The 18541-nt window shown below is 50.3% G+C and overlaps 1 protein-coding gene across 2 annotated transcripts in view; it reads left to right on the forward strand.

The window, feature by feature from the left end:
• Nucleotides 1-18541, forward strand: part of TENT4A (terminal nucleotidyltransferase 4A) — a 41564-nt gene that overhangs the window by 6684 nt on the left and 16339 nt on the right. For both annotated transcript variants that reach the window (XM_031443060.2, XM_064479392.1), the window contains exons 2-3: nt 17059-17182; nt 18003-18049. In XM_031443060.2, coding sequence (XP_031298920.2) covers nt 17059-17182; nt 18003-18049 — 171 coding nt within the window. The remainder of the gene's footprint in view (nt 1-17058; nt 17183-18002; nt 18050-18541) is intronic.

The raw sequence follows: 18541 nt of genomic DNA on the forward strand, positions 1-18541 counted from the left end.
TGTCCCCCGGCTGGGTCATTGCCATTGAACTCAGGGCGACCAGAGTGATCATGGCCGTGAGTGCCTTTCTGTGCCTCTCTCACGTGAGCTGTTCTTAAAACATGTCATGTGAGAAAAGTTCCCATGAAAGGCACGTGAGCAAGTGTATGAAGATTACGGCGGTCTAATAGTCCTGTTCGTGAGGTGTCTTGCCTTGGCCTGCTTAGGGAAGGTGCCGTTTCTGTGCTGTGGGAGGCTGGTTGGTGACTCACCCAGGTTGCTTCTGGAGTCCAAACATGTGGGCACACGACAGTTCATCCTGGCTTTGCAGAAGGCCCCACCCCACTGTCCTCAGCCCAGGTTGATGGGAGTGGCGTCTTGCCCAGAACCCCGCTTCAGAGCCCCATCCCTGCCTGTGCAGTTAAACTGCTGCTCTTAAGAACGGATCACTGCTCTCTGGTGTCTGTTCGGGGAAGGCGGGGCCACGTCCTAGCCTGTGTTCCCAGTGCCAAGCCAGGACTGGCGGGCGAGAGTAAATGTCTGAGAGAGAGAGAGAGAGAGAGGATGGATCTGCCAGCTTTGAGGAGCAGGGGAGGTGTGGCGAGTCTACAGCGTTCAAATAAACCAAATGCTAAAAATACCTTTTGCTGTTTGTCTTAGAATTTCTAAAGATTTGATTGCCAACTCTGAAGTTTTTCAAATGTAGAATAAAGTAAAATCTACTGCAGTGTATCTGCCTGCCTTCCTGAAGAGTGTGGTTAAATCGGTTTTGTATAATACAGAATGTAAAAGCAGAAGACGTTCAGAAAAATTCTAGACAGTGTTTGAAAGGCATCTCCATATAGTTTTAACTGGCCTTTTTAAAAAAAAAAATTAATACCTAATGTGAAAAGTTAGAAAACTTGGTACTTGGTGAGTGTCCTGTGAGCTGGTCACGCCTGTCCTGGCCTTTGGAGGCCTGTGTTCCCTTTGCTGGCCACGAGGAGGGGGCAGAGGCTGGACCCCGCCCTGGCCTGGGCGCCTCCGGGAAGAAGTTTTTCCTTCTCCACATCCTCGCAGCTCTGAGGTTCCCTTTGGCAGGGAGTGGCTTTGGTTATCAGCAACATGCCTTTTTATTGTGGGTTTGTACTCTTTTTAATTCCCAGATCAACTGTTTTACACATTTAGCATTTAGGCGCTCTCTGTGGTTTAAGATCAGAATTAATTTCCTAAGTGGATAACAACATGGGGATGTAGGTGGTTTATATCTTTCCATGTCTGAAGAGACTTCAGGTGATCCTCACATTTCCAGAATCCTGGAAAAGTGAAGGAATGGCTGGGATGCAGGAGTTAAAGGGAAATAAAGAGTCAAATTATTTGTGTTTTTTTGCTTTTTACTGCTTGAATCCGCTTCCTGGCATCTAGAGGCATGTGCGTGGCCTTGAGCTTGCTTGGTTAGTTCCCAGCTCTGGATTTGGCTGATTTCATTGTGGATTCTGACTTGTGAGCCTCAGTTTCCCGACCTGTGAAGTGGGCCTGTGTCCACCCCCAGGGGGTACAGAGGAGATGTGGACCCTGTATGAGTTGTCATGTGTGGGGTTAGAAAGGCTGCTCCTTTCCTTTTCTCTCCTCTGACGAAATCGAAACCAAAAATTAAATAGTTCTCATTGCCAACTGGACACAGACGACTTTCTCAGGCCAAAACTTTTCTCTTGGAGAGACTGCTGGAGACTAATTCAGAGAAGCGACGGGCACGGCTGGAAACACACCTGATGCTCTGGAAATTCTTTCTCCCTTTGAGCCAAGACATACTTTTCTACTTTTTAAGGCTTAAACAATGCCTGAGTCGTGTGTTCTCTAGGTTTTAAGCAACATTTTTGTCTTCACACAGCTCTCAGGGTTCTCCTGCTGTATTTTATCAGGGGTGCGGGCTCTGCCCTGTGTAACTTGCTTCAAGCTCTTTGGGGTTCTGGTTTTGCTCTGTGCACAGGTTCGGGGGAGTGGGTGTCATGTTAACTCTCTGCTCTTTGCAGCTTCTAGCACACGTTCTGTACACAGTGCAGAAAATGGAAGGCCAGGGCCTGGGGACGTCAGGCCTAGAGCAGTGCCGTCTGGTGCACGTGCGTGAGGATGGAGGGATTCTGGCTCTGTGCTGTCCTGCACAGTAGCCGCCAGCCACGCATGGCTCCTGAGCACTTACCATGAGACTGATGCGACTGAGGACCTTGATTTCAGTTGTGTTTAATTTTAGTTCAGATTCAAATGTTCTTGTGTTTGGTCAGCTCTGAACAGCAGTAACTTTCGAAACATAGTGTTTGATTCAGTAACTGCTGCCCACATTTATCCAAAATCAAACAACAGCAGAAGCTGTGTTACTCAGCAAGTTACCCCTGGAAAGCTCTAGAAATTATGTTTTTGAGTTTCCAGTGTAAACTCCTTTTCCAAGGGCTGCTGTTTCAGGAACACATAAAGTGTGAAATGGGTTCCTAGCAGAGAACGCCGTGGAACAGTCTTGACGGCTGGGGCATCGGGTCCAGCAGGCAGTCTGCACATGGGGCTGGTGACATAATCCAGTCTTTTCCCGCTGGCAGTCCCCTTGGTTAGCAGCAGCCATTCGGGCCCACAATGTGGGCCTCGGCTCCCTGCCCAAGTTTCCTTCCCCAGTTCTCAGAGCAGGGCCGTGAAATGGGTAATAGTACGCCTGGCCTGCAGACAAAACCAAAGCCTGGACAGGCTAATGTGATCTGGCCAAAGATGCTGCACTTGGAAATGTCAGACTAGCTCTGACATTGGGGAGTTGCAGACAGAGGTAAATGAAGAAGACGTCCCCAGGACACAGGCCTGACCTGGTTTGGTGTCTCTTTGAGGGCTTTTTGCTGTTTTGCTTTCTTGAAGACTGGGGGAGGAGGGGCCTAGGTCCTCCCCTGAGGACTTTGACTTGACAGCCTTGTGACCGATGACATACGAGGTGGGGGAGGGAGCACTGGGGAGGATCGGGACCAAGTTCACACTTTCCCCAGACACTCCAGACGGCCTGGGGGGAGGTCGTGGTGGAGGCAGCAGGACTCCTAGCATCTGGATAATTCTTAGAAATCACAGTTTATGAAAAGTGGAGCATTTGATGAACTGTTGACTGAGTTTCTGGAAGACAATTGAAAGACCAGAAAGCAGGACTAGCAAGTCCACTGGCAGTCTCCTTAGTGGCAGGCGGTGCCTTGGGTGCAGATCTGCATTCTCCCGGTGCTTCTTGACAGTAACTCAGTTTCAGGAGAAGTGAATTCAGTCAGTAGATGAAGCATTTTGCCGCCAGTGCAACTGGAAACTAGAAGGACTGGAGCCTCAACACCTGCCTACTTGTCAGAAAGCCCATGTGCTTCCCCACTGCCTCCCTGGGAAGGGAGTTGGTGCACCTGAATTAAGAGCCAGAAACAAGAACTTGGTGAGCTGGCGGAGATGGAACCTTAGTGCAGCGCAGTCATGAGTATTTTATTACTGGCATCTTTTCTGAATTTAGGCAAAATTGAAGTGTATCTCTGAAATGATGGCTGAACTAGAAAAGAGGATATGTTGAATGGCTCATGAAGTGCAAAGAAATTCTCAAGTATTGTTGTAAGTTATCTCATGGAAAAAAGCGGGTGATGAATCTGTCTGAGGAGTTTGTGTCCCTCTCAAAGATTCACAGGAGACTAACTGCAAGCCAGGAAGAGGGTCTGGCTGCGACCCAGTCATGCCGGAACCCTGATCTTGGACTTCTAGCACCCAGCAGGCCTGCACGGCCGAGCTGCGCCCGTCTCTCGGCTGCGCGTGCTGAGCGGTCAGGTCCTTAAAGGAGCGCTGGCTGGGGCCGGGTCCCCGAAGCCTGCCTTGCGCCGAACTTGCAGGTGTCCGCTGCAGAGCCTCGGTGTGCTCCCCGTCGTCTGCCTTTGGATGTAGTCAGAAATCTGAGGCCACACTGATCCCCCTTCAGTGAATCTGGTTTATTCAGATGCCTCTCGTCCTCACCAGGTCCTTCCTGCCACGTCTGTGTCAGCCCTGCGTCGGGTCTTCCTGGACCGCAGCCCCCTTTCGGCCCGCAGACCGGGCTCTGCCTTGTCTTTGGGGCTGGTCTTCTGTCGGTTCTTTGAGTTGTCCCTGATTCATCTTCCTGCTGGTGGGAGTCTTCCACCTTCTCCACTTGGATGGCTTGACTCACTCTCTTTTTCCTCTCTGTCCATCTTCTGTAAAGGGCCTGTCTCAGGCTTCCCTGTCCCCACCTGCTGCTCCCCACCCTCTCCTAGCCCCGTGTTTACTGGCATGTTCTTCCCAGGGTTTTCTGTGGCACAGGACACTGTAGTGGGTTTTCCTCATCCCAGCCTGTGTCTCTCCTGTACTGGGGTGGTTGTCTTCATTGTGAACTGGGCTCGCCTCTTTTTTCTGCTGTGACTTGTTCCCAGGGTGGCCATCCCTGCCCGGCAGACCTCCCGGCCGTCTCTGCTGTTGCTATTGGTGCTCTGACTGAGCCACCTCCTGGGAGCTCTCCCTTTCAGCCCAGGCTGCAGGTTGAGAGGGCAGGTTGTGTCTTTGGCTGACCCTTCTGGGACCTACTGGTCCTCCGGGTGGAGAGACTCTTAGGGTGAGTCAGTGGGCCTTTTGAGGGGGCCTGGAGCTAGTTCAGCCTGCTCAAGGCCCAGCTCTTCTGATCCAGTCCTTTAATGCCATTGGGTTTCCTCAAAAGCCTGGTGGTCATTTGCTCTAAAGTCGGCCCAGCAGAGGACAGACGACCCTCGCTGCTGATGTCACAGACTCGAGCTCCCCCTGTTCTCCAGGCCATGCTGACTTGCTCTCAGTTCCTCCAGTCTCCAGGGTCGTCTCCCGATCTTTGCACATCTGGTTCCTTCTTGCCCCTCTGTCTTGGCTCTAGTACCAGCTCTTGGGAGGCCATTCCCAACCACCCAACACAAAGTCACCATGAAGATGGTCTTGGCCACCATTTGGAATCTCTGCAGAGTGTGCTCTGCATTGGGTTTAGTCTTGTGTTTCACTTTACTGCCTTCTCCATGCCCCCCAGCCCAACTCAGCCAGCAAGAGGGGCTGACTTACTTCGTCTTGCTCAGTCTAGCCCAGGCCAGAGCCTTACCTGCTGCACCGTTGGTTGGCGGTGAGTCACTGCAGAATGATGACTCGAATCTGCTTTCTCCGCTTCAATATAGACTTAAATCTTTGGGTCCATTAAATTCTATGCGTTGCCCTTCCTCCTTCCCTCCCTGTGTATTTTTGGTACTTTTCCAGCACTGTTGTATTTTCCATTATCTTAGGTTTTTTTTTTTGGTCACCTTGGTGGGGCCCTGGGAGGTTCCTACCTCCTGGAGCCAGAACCCGGAGCCCCTCTCCCTCCTGAGACTGGAGGAGCTGGACGTGTCTGGTTCATGCCGAGCAACATCCATACAACTGAGTTATTTTTTCCTTTAAGCTGGACAGAGACATTCCTGCTGATTGAATGAGAAGTAAACATTTGATAATTAAAAGTTACATTGGTTTTTATTCTTCAGATGTTACAAATCAAACTTTGCTTTGATAGATGTGTGCATATTGGCTACAAGGAAGTTAAGTGCTTTGGTTACAGTAGACTCCCCACCCACATAGGCTGACGCCCTGGCGTGTGAGGTAGACCTGGCTCTCAGGTGGCCACAGCACACTGGTACCTGGTGGGTGATGAGTACCCGCTGTGGTCACGTGCCCACGGAACTGGACACAGGGTCACTGAGTGCTTTTCCCATTTGGTGACGTGGAAGGTGATTGGCACGTCCTCAGTCAGGTGCATTACGTGGGCTTTCCTGCTCTGAGGGTCTCTAGGACAACTTGTCCCACCAGGACAGCATCTCTGGGGAGAAGCTGTGCGTGTCTAATGTTGCTACTGAGTGGCCAGGGCCAGGCAAGGAGCAGCTAAGGCGGTGGAGGTGGCGCTGAGGTCCCAGAGTTCAGCAGTCAGCAAACGGAGAGGGGCAGGGATGGGAAGTCGAGGCTCCCGGGAGTGCTTTGAGTGTGAGCAGAGACACTGTAGTGGTCCATGCCAGGAAGTTTCATGCCAGACGGGAGGCTCTAGCTGGCTGTGTAACCTCCCAGGCATCTGTGGAACAGGGAGGTGATGGTGGTTACCAGGATCGTACTCAGGGAAGCGCGTCGTGCAGTGGCTGGGCAGGGCCGGCAGTGGTACACGTCAGCTCCTTACTGTCATAATGAGAATGGTGATATGACAGTGTCAGTAATAAATGTTAACAGTTTCTTTTTAAGTCTGAGCATAATCTCAGACTCCTCAACACAGCCCTCTGGCAGCAGTGGCTTTGGTGGGAGCTGGGACAGTGGAGAAGGCCTGTTAGCTGGACCTAGTGTGGTCCGGCTGGAGAGGGTGGGGGTACTTGAACACCCCGTTCCTCGCAGGTCACCCCTAGGTTCAGTCATCCACATCTGTGGAGGTTCTCCTGGAATTGCGTGGTAGCTTTTTTAGGAGCCCTGTCTTTTGGGGAGGATATATGCTAAGCCAGTGACTTGGGGTGGCAGTAGAACCAGAAATTTGGAGCTGGAGGGGCCTTTAAGCCTTGCTCGACCTTGGAACTGAGCAGAGTCACAGGAGTAGTTCCCTGGACCCCAGGATGCCAGGCACGGGCCAAGCCAGAAGGGAAAGCTCACTTGAGTTTGGCCTGAATGTAAAGACCTAAGGTGACCAGAGTCTTAAAACTTAAGCACAGCGATATCTGCCCTTTGACCTTGGGAGTAAAGTCAGTGCCAGTAAAGCTGAAATGAGGCCACTTTTTTGGGACATGATTATAAGAGCAACAGTGTACTTACTGAAAAAACTTGGAAAATAACAGAAAAGAAACTACCCATAATCTTCCTGTTGTTAACACTTAAGCATGTTTCTATCTGTTATTTTTTTTTAAGTGACAGGTGTTTATTTTCTCACGGTTCTGGAGGCTGGAAGCCCACGCGCTTGTCTGCAGGGCTGCTTTCTTCCGAGGCCCCTCCTCAGTGCGCAGACGGCCACCCTCGTGCTGCCCTTCACAGGGTCTTCCCTCTGCTGCGTCCCCGCTGTCTGTGTTTTTAATGCAGCTTTAAAGACGTCACATGTGTCATTTTTATTTGCTTAAATCTAACTCCAGATAAGTGATTCTCCCTGCCTTAAAAAACTCTTTTAAACAGTTTTTAAAGATGGTATTGATGTATTTTATTTCCTGAATAACTAGAGAGAGATTCACAGCTTTTCAGTTTTTATAAAGATTTCTGCACACGTGTTGGGTCACTTCCTGGGTGTGACTTCTCAGTTCTGTGACTGAACGGCAACTCTGAGAGCTGCGGCAGCTCTGGATTGAGCCCCGGTGGCGTAACCTGGGGCCATCTACCGCCTGTCTCGTGAGGAGCTGTCTGTCAAGTGGAGGCAGCGGACTTGCTGCAGAGACTAGTCGGGAGACTGACGAACAGGCTGGAATGTGGGTGTCGTGGAGCTTCCCGGGGCTCGTCGTCCAGACTCTCACCATGACTGCTTCCCGGAAGGTTATCCAGCTCACCTTCACATCGAGTGTAGGGGCCTCTGAAGAGGTAGCGAAGATACAGCTGTTTTCATCTCAAAATGATCCAGCTCCTGGGGCTGGAGAGCAGAGCCTGGGGACCCTGCTTTCAGACTTGGCCACACAGGTCCCTCTGAGCACCCTGGTCTGTGCTGTCGCTGCCCCACGAGGCCGGGTGGCCCGAGGCAGTCCACCTGGCTTGGGCTGGGTGCCTCCGGCCACTTCTTGCCCCAGCAGCCCTCCCGACTGTCAGCTTCTCCAGGGTGTGGGGTCCCACATTGTGTTTTGGGTTCCTTAGGACACCAGTGTTAGAAGACTGAGGCCCACTGGCATTTTTGCCCGGTGATGGGTTGAGACCTTGCTAAGGGAGTGGGGCGCCTCCTGCTAGGTTGCTTTAGCTGGTACATGTGGCATGGGGTGGTTCTCAGGACTGTAATGCAAAATGGCATTGGAATAGTTCTGCGTAGTTCTAACCACCTGAATACCTGTTCAGTCAGTTTGTGAAATGCTGGGGTTGGCTTCATCCTAACCTGCGGGAAGCTCCCAGCTGCTTCACCGGAGTTTTCTCTAGAGAAACCATATCAGCATGCCCTGTCTTCAGCAGTGGATTTAGAAGAAATGCATTAAATTAAATATCTTTGCCATGGCTTAATTGTAAGCTTCTGGTATCTGACCACTTGCTTTCTTTCCTGAAAGAGAAGATTGTTGTGGTTCTCAGGCCTCCATGTGGCCCCAGGGCCTTTGCTTAGCTTTGGTAGTGGGCTTGGGTTTGTTCTGCCAGGGTGGAAGAGTGTCATTTCCCCTGACACACAGGGGCACCTCTGCATGCCATCAGTTTAGGCTCTTGGACATCTGCCTGCACTGTGTGACTGATCCAAGGAAGGGTCTAGGACTGGAGGGGAGAGAAAGCTTGCTTTTGCTGGGAGCTGAATTTGCGTGGGTCAGAGTTACCATGTTGAAGATTCTTCAGCTGCAGAGCCCTCTGTCCTGGCTCTTTTGTTGGTCTGAGTTCTTTTAACCCTGGGCTGGTCTTGGCCTGTCCCCGGAGCAGGGGGGTCTGCCCCAGGATGATCCAAGTCATGTGATCACAAGCCCCGCCCAGCTCCCATGCTTCCTGTCACTCAGCTCTCAGGCTCTTCCCTTTGCAGCAGCTTCTCCCAGGGCCTCATGCTTCCATGAACGTTTCAGAGCCCCATGCAGCTTTCTTCAGAGCCGCTCTAGAGAAAGGACAGGTGCACAGGTAGGTCTGCAGGAAGGGACAGAGGCTGAGGTGCAGGGCCTGAAGGGGGGCAGATGGGAGCATCAGCAACAAGAGGGGACACCTTGGAAACCACAGGCTTTCTACTGTGCAGTTTCAATTAGTTTCCTTATGCTTTTGAACTTAGATTGAAAGCAATTAACCTTTGAAGATTTGATTCAGGGTTTTCTAAAGAGTTGATACAGATATTAATTGGCTTGTAATAAAAATAAATAAAAATGACTTATAATTAGCTCATTAACTGTGTCAGTAAACAGCTGTTTTAAAAACACCCCCAAAACAAGCGATTCAATCGTTTCCTCGGCTTTCTGCATGGGTCAGCACTCAGCAGCCCGTTCTTGTGGCGGTGGGGATGCAGATGCCAACTTGGACCCAGTCTGTGTGGCAGAGTGGGGTCTGAATCCACCGTCTCCACCATCTCGCTGTGGGGCATCAAAGCGTGCATGAAAATCAGCTCTAGGACTCTAGGAGTTAACTCCGAATACTTTCACCAAGCCATTGTTTTTGGCAAAAATGCGGACAGTGAACATTGTGGGCTGAGGGCAGGGAGCTCCAGTTTCTGAGAAACCACTGACTTTTTTTAAGGCTTTTGAAGGTTTTATGAAGAGTTGGAGGGAGGGGGAGAGGGAGAGAGTAAGAATAAATTAATAGTTGAAGACAGTTTCTGGTGTGTTTGCACAAGCATTTGGAGTTGACCAAGGGCATGCAAGTGTGAAAGGTAAAGGTGGCCCCTGGTCAGCAGAAGGGTAGGACCCTGGGGTCAGGGACCGTGGGGACAGTGGTTGGGAAAGTCGGATGTGTTAACACTGCAGAGCACAGCGCTTATTTATGGGTTTGGGTGCTGATGCTTCTTGTAACCGAATTGGAGGAGGTTGTGCTCATTCATCTGGTTTTTCTTTTCCCTTAAGAAAAAGGAATGAAATCTGCCCTCTGACCATGGCTCCCTCCTTAGAAAAAGCTATGGGGATTTTAAATGTAGGGGAACAGGCATCCCTCTGCTTCCCCCTCGGAGACCAGCATCAATAACTGCTCGGCCTGTTCCCTTTGCCCCTTTTCTGTCCACATGGTTTTATTTTAAATACATCTCATTGTCCTCGCTTCTGGTCCCTTTTTTTTTTTTGTGTCTATTACCTCCTGCAGCGCATCTGCCTGTCTTCCTCGTTTGAGTACAAAGATGTCACCATTGGACAACTTGGAAATTGTGCTGGGCTGGGAATGGAAGAAGGAGCCGGCTTTGCCTGGGGCTGGACACTGAGGATCCCAGGTCCAGGAGGCAGGGTAATGGAGGCAGGGCTGCTTCCCCGGGGCACCCCCTTCAGAACCAGCCAGCCCTGCCTGGCTTCGGTTCAGATTCTGACAGAGTTGGGAACCATGCCACCCTGCCAGCTCAGCTTCTAAAGACAAAAGCCATCCTCCTGAAATGGGTCATCTGTTTTCATGAATAGCTTTATTAGCTATGAAGTTGCAGAGTTTGGTTCTCTAATTTAATAATCTGTCTTTCGCTCTTTAAAAAAGCTGAGTTGGATTTCTTAAGTATTTACAGCCACCACATACCAGATACCAAGACAGACACTGAGCATGGCTGATCTTGATACTTGGTACTAAAAGCAGACGCTAACTTGGGAAAAGTGCTGACAATTGAGAAGTCGGTCATTACCTTTTAAGTGGGTTTGGACTCTTAAAAGAGAGCGATCGTAAATGAGAAATGTCTCTTCTCATTTTTCGTGAACTTTATTTTTCATACTTAGATTAAAAGTGCACTACTTAATCATGCTTCAGACGTTTGTTCTTCAGAAGTTTCATGATTAAAACTAAAATTCACTGAAAATTCTAGTCTTACCATTTCTCTCTCTCTTAAAATAACCAAAAGTGCGTCAATGCAGGGCTCTCTCCATTGTGTTGTGTCAGTTTGAGATTCTTCCAAATTAAATATCCGAGTTGCCCATATGGACCAGCAGCCACGGCTAGTGTCTCAGAATTCCACTCCTCGGAGACAGGCCATCAGGTGTACTGTGTCCTACCTCCCGCTGCCTGCAGGGTTCCTTTTGTACACATGGCAGCAAACCAAACTGGCTTTCCCACCACGCCCCAGTGGGTGACACTCCTTAAGAAGAGGCTAAAGCCGCCACCACACAAAGCCATCCACAAGGCCAGAGCTCTGCTCCCTGCAAACATCATCCCTTGAGGCCCCACCCGGCATGGACACAGGGCCTCAGCTTAGGAGGAGGTCTGTGCTGTTCAGAGGTTTCTGGAGTTCATTTTCGGCCTCATGGCTGCAAAGTGACAGTGCAGGCCTCCCACCCCAGTGGGTGCTCCTTGTCACTCTTGCTCTCCTCAAGGTGCCTTGTGGTCAACTTCTAATTCCCATATTTTTTGAATCTGAGGTGCCATTACGTGCAAAAACTCAACCCATCTGAAATTGTCTTTGTTGTGGGTCAGAAATACAAACTTCACATAGACAGGGTCCTATAGATCAGTTGAACTAAGGGGACACACTGTTATGCAATGTACCAGGAAGGAAGAAAAATGTTTAATTTTGAATTGGTTTCGTGCTCAGCCATCGATTGAAAGATGCATCCCAATTTTAGACATGTTGAAACATTAAGGGAAACAGTGTATTTTAGTGAAGATGGAAGAATAGTCTTTGCTCGGTTCCACAGTTACATTCACGTTGCTTTGGAAAATGCTCTAATCAGGCACCATTGTTACTAACATCTTGTTAAGCTATCATATCCTAGTTTTGTAAATGTAGCAGTGAGTCTGTGTTTAAATTATAGTAAGAACTGTAATGCTTAGTTTTGATAGACGTGGCTCTTATTTGTCCACATTTAGCCCTAAGGTTCTAAATGTTTATTTTAGAGAACACTGGAGAGCCCCAGGAGCAAGGAGTGTTTTTATCACTCGGTCTCCTGTTGGAAGGTGTGTGATGGAGAAGGTGTGCCCTCTCTCCAGGCCCCCAGGTGAGGAGGCCTCTGACCTCTGGGGAAGCCGCCCCTCATTTCCTAGACTCTGGTGTCTCCAAGGATGGGAGGAGTGAGGGTGCAGGAGAGGAGGCTGCCTGCACCCACTCTGTTGAGTTTAACGTTGCTCGGCTGTCTGGGGTGGAGGAAAGGAAGCTGCAGCCGGAACTTTGCTGAGACAGCAGTCACCAGCCTCACGTGGCTGTTTAGATTGAATTAAGTAAAACTACCACTCATCCTTGGTTGCATCAGCCACATTTCAGGTGCTCAGTAGCCACTTCTAGAACCTCCCATCGTCACAGGGGTTCTGTCAGCGGGGCTGTGCTGGGAGCATGGGGGTCCCCTCCCTGCTTCCCCACAGCAGCATCTTAACCTGTGTCCCTACCTGGGTGCGACCTTAGGGCCTGGCACCAGGGAAACTGACTGGACTTGGTGACCTCACTGCTTTTTAGCAGCGGAGTAGAATGTGGTATCAGGGCTTTAGAAGCCTGACTGGCTTGATGTTCTTTTTTTTTTTTTTTTTAAATTAAAGAATCGATAATTCACTGTTAAAACTAGATAATGAACACAAACAAAAAGAATGTAAAGATCACAAATAATCTTGTTGCCTAGAAATACAGTTGACTTTTTTTGTTTAATGTTTTGTTGTTTCCAGATGTTAAATATAATCAGTGGTGTAATGAACATTGTCAAGTGTACCTCCTTAACTGTACCACGCTTTCCCCTTTTCACTTTTTAACCTGTACACACGATGAGTACGTTCCTGTAAAACGCGAATTCCGGCAGCACGCCGGGCTGGAGAGCCAGAGGCGGCGCGTCGCCCACCGCCGCCCCGTGCAGGCGGCCTGCGGGCCCTGGCACGTGGCCTTCAGACCCTCTCGTGAGTTTTGTGCACCTGTGGCTACGATCGTGCAGAAGTGGGGCGAGGCCATCCCTCGTCCACACCCCCACCACCCTCGGTCTCCTCCGTGGACAGACAGCGTCTCCTTCTGACCTGGCCCTGCAGCGAACCCACCTGGCGGTCCCCGGTGTGTGTCAGCGGCTCAGAGCCCGGCCGTCCGGGTGCGGGGTGCGGGCTCAGGGAGGGACACCTTCCTTCAGCCTTGAGATACGCGGGCAGCTCACCCCAGAGTGTGAGGCCGCGAGAGGCCTGGTCTTTCTGAACAAATCCCGTTGTTTCTGCCTGTGCACTTGACATTTTTATTTGTTTACACTCCGTGTGTTTTTTTGATAGAATTTCTTTGTAATTGTTTGACTCTCAGTCTTTGCGTTGTAATGTTTTTGTGTTGGAGTCTGGAAAGGCTCCCATCGAGTCCGGGATGGCTGATGGTGCCCCTTGCTCTTTTTTTCTTCTTCTGTTTGACTTTTTCATTTAAAGTTTTAGCTCTGCGTCTGTATTATGTCTTCAAATGTAGAACAAGGCAGGAATCTAACCTCATGGTTTTTTGGTTACTGTGTCAGCATTGGGTTTGGCCACAAAGAGGGAAAGTACCGGGGTGATGACGCCCCGACCCCAAGGGGTGCAGCCCCGCTCCCGTGCCACACGGCCGCCTGTCTCGTAGGTCAGCGCTGCAGGGCTGCGGGCGGGAGGGCGGAGGGCCGTGAGAATCCCTCTGAGGAGGCCTCCCCGGGGCTTCCGCCAGGGCTCGCTGGTGCCTGGAGCCGCAGGAGAGGGTGCTCGTTGGCTCCGGGCACCCTGAGTGGGCAGCCAGCAGCCTGCTGCGTGAGGCAGCGGCCTCGGGCCCTCAGAAATTGGTGGGCTGCTAGCTTTGAGAGACCACGTCTCTGATCCATCATAGAGGAGATGTGTCCATGGTGGTCACAGCGTAGACGTTCCCTTGGAGATGTGGAGGCTGAATGCTGGTGGGCTGACACGTGCGCCAAGAGGTGCGGTGATTAACTTGCTGCAGACAAGGAGACTTCAGCGTGGCTTTTATGTGGACGTCTGGTCAGCCGTGGAGCACTTTGTGGTTTTGATATGTGAGAAGAGTAAATGTCTTCATTTCATTTTTGAGTAGAAAAGATCAAAACTTTTCATGGACATAGTTCTTCATGAAGGAAACACTGGAGAACTGAGTGTGTGTATGTCCAGTATTGGAAGTGATCGACTCACAGAACCCCTGCCTGTGTCTGGGGTTGGCGGCTGGAAACATGGCTGATGGCACTTAATTGTGAGCGTATCATTCTCACTGTTGTATGTGGGTTCTTAAAGTGATGAAAACTCCTTGTAATGCAGTATCGAATAAAGTAATCCCAGCTCTTTTATTTAGCACTGTTTACATTTTAAAAAAGGATAGTTGGTCATTTAAATGACTTCTGCTGACAAATCAAGTTATCCAGTACAGGGGTAAAATATTTCTTGAAATGCCAATTTTTGATGACATTGTGTAGGGAATACAGATCTTAAATGACGAGGTGGTAAGCAAAGATAATGTAATTTATCAAAACCTGATTCATTCCACGCATATTGATCGAATGCTCACAGTGAACGAGCCTGTTCCGGTGCCGGAGGTCAGGCTGTGAGCAGGTGAGCCCCTTTCCTCCTGGAGGTCACCTTCCTGGGGCGGAGACAGGCTCCAGGCCATCACCACACGCCTGAAGGATGAGGGGGTAGGGAGGGAGGGCGCTGGTTCTCCATCCTGTGGGCTCTGTGGATTTGCTCTGATCCACACTTCCACTGCCTGACCTCCGCCCCACCCCATCCCAGCCCTCGGTGTTTCCTCCCTCCTCACAGGGTTCCCCGGACACCCGGGCCAGGGAGGCGCTGCAGGGCCTTTAGAATCTACCCCAACGTTATGATGGTTGTTAGACCCTTCTGAGTCTTTCTGGCCCGACGGTGCTGTCACACTGCAGAGCCGCCAGTCCCTGCATGCCTCGGAGACCAGCAGGGGCTGGGCCGCAGCCGGCCACCAGCAGTATCCCTTCTGTTCCCAGAAAGCAAAGCAAAAATACTCTTCTAGTATTTGTTACAGCAGTTGCTAACTTTCAATACGTATGTCAGATAGGCATGTCGTTAGCGTCTTCTTGGTGGGGCACCACGCTGATGTCAGGAGGCGTGCGTCCTGCTTGGTACTGCTTGGCTTTGGGACTATGGGCACACCTCCTCCTCACCATTAATCTCTTCTGAGACACGGAGGGCGGTGTGCCGAGCCGCCTCCTCCCTGCCAGGCGGGGCAGCAGGCCTCTGACAAACTGGCAGGGTCTGTGCGCTGCTCTCTCCTTTCCTGGTGCATCCCGGGCCCTGGGGGCAGGGGTCCTGGGAAGCCTTGGAGCCACTTTTTGTATTCTTCCATACGTGACAGTTTATTCCACTCTGCAAGTGCAGACTGGCTGTGACATTTTGGCAAATTGGAATGTCCTGTGTCCTCGATGCTTTAATGTGTTACATTTGTGGGATGAGGATAGACTCTCAGCACACTGGCTTTGGTATTCTTCCATGGTGCTGGGCCAGTTGCTTATTCTGGGCCCATATCCCTGTTTTTGTGTCTCTCTATGTGTACATGCCTGTTACCGGCACTGTTCTGAGTTGGAGGAGAGCGTGTGCTCTTAGTGCTTCCGGTGGACTATGTTCTCCCCCAAGCTGGCGGCTGGCCCCACGCACGAGCTCTTCTCCTGAGGAGCCCAGTGCCGCCTTCCTGACAGTTCTGCGCAGTGACAGTGACTGACACAGGAGACCTGCCAGATGCCCTTGTAACCGGGGAAGGGTCCCCTGGCTCTTCCCCAGTGCGGGCGTTCACCTGCTGGCAGCATTGCCGAGTGGTGGGAATTGTAGGGGACACCTCTGTCCTGACGCGCCTGCAGAGCTGCTGGAAGAGGTGCGTCAGATGCTTAGGATGTAGTTGGTGCTCGGTGGTTGTTGAGATGATAGAAGCTTTAGCCCCTAAATTGATAGATATTTTGGAAAAATGACTGCATTTTAATGTTGCATGACTTCTTACGTTTGAGATTTACTAAAAACTGGACTCATGGCTGAATCAGCAGCATATTTGGGGTGAAGATTTGTTTGATTTTTAAAAAAAACTTAAACAGGATAAGTCAGGTTCCCACTCGGTGGTGGCGCAACTGGTACTGTGGCTGCACCTTGAACAAGGGTGTTGAGTATTTATTTCCTGCTGGAGTCCCCTGTGTGCTTTCAGTGACTTCGAGTAGCTTTTAGTGTTAGGAGTGGTCGCTGCAAATGAATTGTGGGGTTGGGGGAGGCGATCCCGCAGGTGAGAGTTGAGACTGGCCTTAAGCCAGAGTCGGTGAAGATAAGATACTAGATGTTGGGGCCTTACCTTGTAGCTCGACAGTAATGGGTCCTGTTGAGAAGCATTGCCTGCTGTCAGGTGGACTGTTTTGCTTGCTATTGAGCTGACATGATATCATTATTGAACTAATTTTATTTTATCTTCTCTTCCTTACTGATAATCAAACTTAGATTGGAGGCAGGTGGATTTGACTTGATGTAATTCCTAGGGTTGGATTATTTGCTTCCCCATCTTTAATCCCTAAAAGTAACTGAGGATGACCTGTCTTTCCTTCCTGTAAAAGGAGTCTGTGGCCCAGATCCTTGGCTGAAACTTGACTCCTTATTGCCATGGCCAGGGGGCTGGCTTGTCATCCACGGGGCTGACAGAGGAGTGGCTTTTGAGCAGGGGTGTGAGGTGGCTTTCAGAGCTCCTTCTTCTCCCCTGAAAACACTGCTTTTCAGCTCTTTGTAGTAAAGGGGGGGGCCGTACTTAGTCCCACCCCCATGCGCTGGTGGTGCCCTCCCGTCGGAGTCTGGAGGGGGGCACACTTGAGTGCTGGATGGAATGTCTCTCTGATGCGTCACGAGGCGCTCGGTGCTGGATTCAAGGCCTGTCAGCGAGTGGGTTGGGCAGACCCTGGTGCTGAGACTCAGGGCTGCCAGCCAGGATCCAGGACACGTGTCTTCCTGCTTCACCTGTCTCAGACCCACCTGCACCCTTTAGCGAGAGGCGCCAAAAGGTGCCCTTGGGGCCCGAGCACAGTGGCACGGGGTGACTGGTTTTCCCGCGCTGCGGCGGCTGGAATCACCCTTCATTTTTCATGGGCGGAGCTCTCAGTTTCTCTTCTGTAAAGTCACTGAAATGTTTCTTTTGAAATGCCAGTGGAAAGTTTTGATATTTATATCAACAAAATTCACTCGTGTTAATCTGTGATGCTAAACCATACTGTGTAATTAGTTTTCATTTCATTACATACTTTCAGAGGAAAAAAGGAACTGTATTTTAAATGGTCAGAAATATATTTCAGTGTCATGTTGATCTAATAACAGAATGAGAAAGTGTGGTCAGGTTTAATTGTAACTCCAATGTGTTTCTCTTTTGTCCGCTAGACTTCATGAGGAAATAATTGACTTTTATAACTTCATGTCCCCTTGTCCTGAAGAAGCAGCCATGAGAAGAGAAGTGGTGAAAAGGATCGAAACCGTGGTTAAAGATCTCTGGCCGACGGCTGATGTGGGTACCATTTTCTTGCTTTTGTGTCCTTGTGAGTCAGTCTTTGGGAGCCCCGACCCGCTGTCCTTGGCCCGAGGCAGTGGTCTGCCGCTGTGGTCCTGGGATGGGCAGCGTCCTCCCCCGGGAGCCTGTTAGAGATGCCCCACCCCGTCCCTGCTGGACCCCAGGCCCTGGGTGGGGGCGGGACCACGACGGGGAGGCTCTGACGCCTTCAAGTGTGAGGATGTTGGCCTAAAGGAATTTTTTTCCTGGAATAATGTGATTATTTTTCTTGTTTTAAGTTTACCTTAAGATGAGAAGTTTTACCTCTTCCCTGAATCACACATGATAGCATGCGTTCAGGGCTGTAAACCTGAAAGTATTTTGTCACACACCGCCTTTCCAGGGGGTGAACACGTGTTTGTTGAGAGGCTGCCCAGGGCACTTGGAGTGCGTGTGAGGGCCACAGGAGACAGTCCTCTGGCCCAGGCTGGTGATGGGCAGTGGGTGAGGCGGCAGCGCAGCTCCCCTCCTCCTTTAAAATGACACACGACAGTTTTGCTTTGCACTTCGGTGCCCTGGGACAGAGCCCTGCCCTCCACCTCCTGTGGGCTTGAAACCGTTCTAACCATCCCCGGCTTTGAGCAATTGTGGTGAGACCAGTAACTGTTATGTCTCTTAATTTTGAGTTTTTAAAAATTCCTTTTGGGGCAGGTCTTTAACTTAAAAGATTGAGAGGATTTTGTGTGATTGGCTTTGGGCCCCCTCCCCCGAGAATCGGGTGAGAAGTGGTGGAGGGAAGGCTGAAGACGGATCTGAAGATGCTCACTCTTTCTTTCAGGTGCAGATATTTGGCAGCTTTAGTACAGGCCTCTATCTTCCAACCAGGTGAGCACCAGATGGCCCTGCACAGGTGTGTGTGTGTGTTACTTAGCTGGGGTGGTGGGGTCTGTACATGTGTTAAAGGCTGAGAGTAGGTTACTTGTATTCAAATCTAAGGCTAAAAATGTGAGCTAGAGGAAAGAGCATGGAGCGCAGAGGGAGAATCACAGGAAATAAAAGTTTAACTTACTGTTGTGATAATTGATTGCTTTGCATTTTTCCTCTTGCACTTAATTTGACGGGGTGCAAGGATGCTGGCTACCAGGAGTGCAGAGAAGATGAGTGAGCAGGCCGTGGGAGGCAGATGCAATAGAAAACATTCTGAGGTTCTTGGATATATTTTTGAAAAATTGATTTTATGTTTTAATGAAGATTCAAGAAAATTCTGTTTAGTATTTTGTGAGGATTTTTACTGGATAGGAAACCATCAAACTAGTGTGCATACGAAAGCCGTTCTCCAGGGTTTCTCCATCAAGAACTCTCTAATCTCTAGTTAAT

The sequence above is a fragment of the Camelus dromedarius genome, chromosome 3 (genome assembly GCF_036321535.1).
Source record: "Camelus dromedarius isolate mCamDro1 chromosome 3, mCamDro1.pat, whole genome shotgun sequence".
In the NCBI taxonomy this organism is placed as follows: domain Eukaryota; kingdom Metazoa; phylum Chordata; class Mammalia; order Artiodactyla; family Camelidae; genus Camelus; species Camelus dromedarius.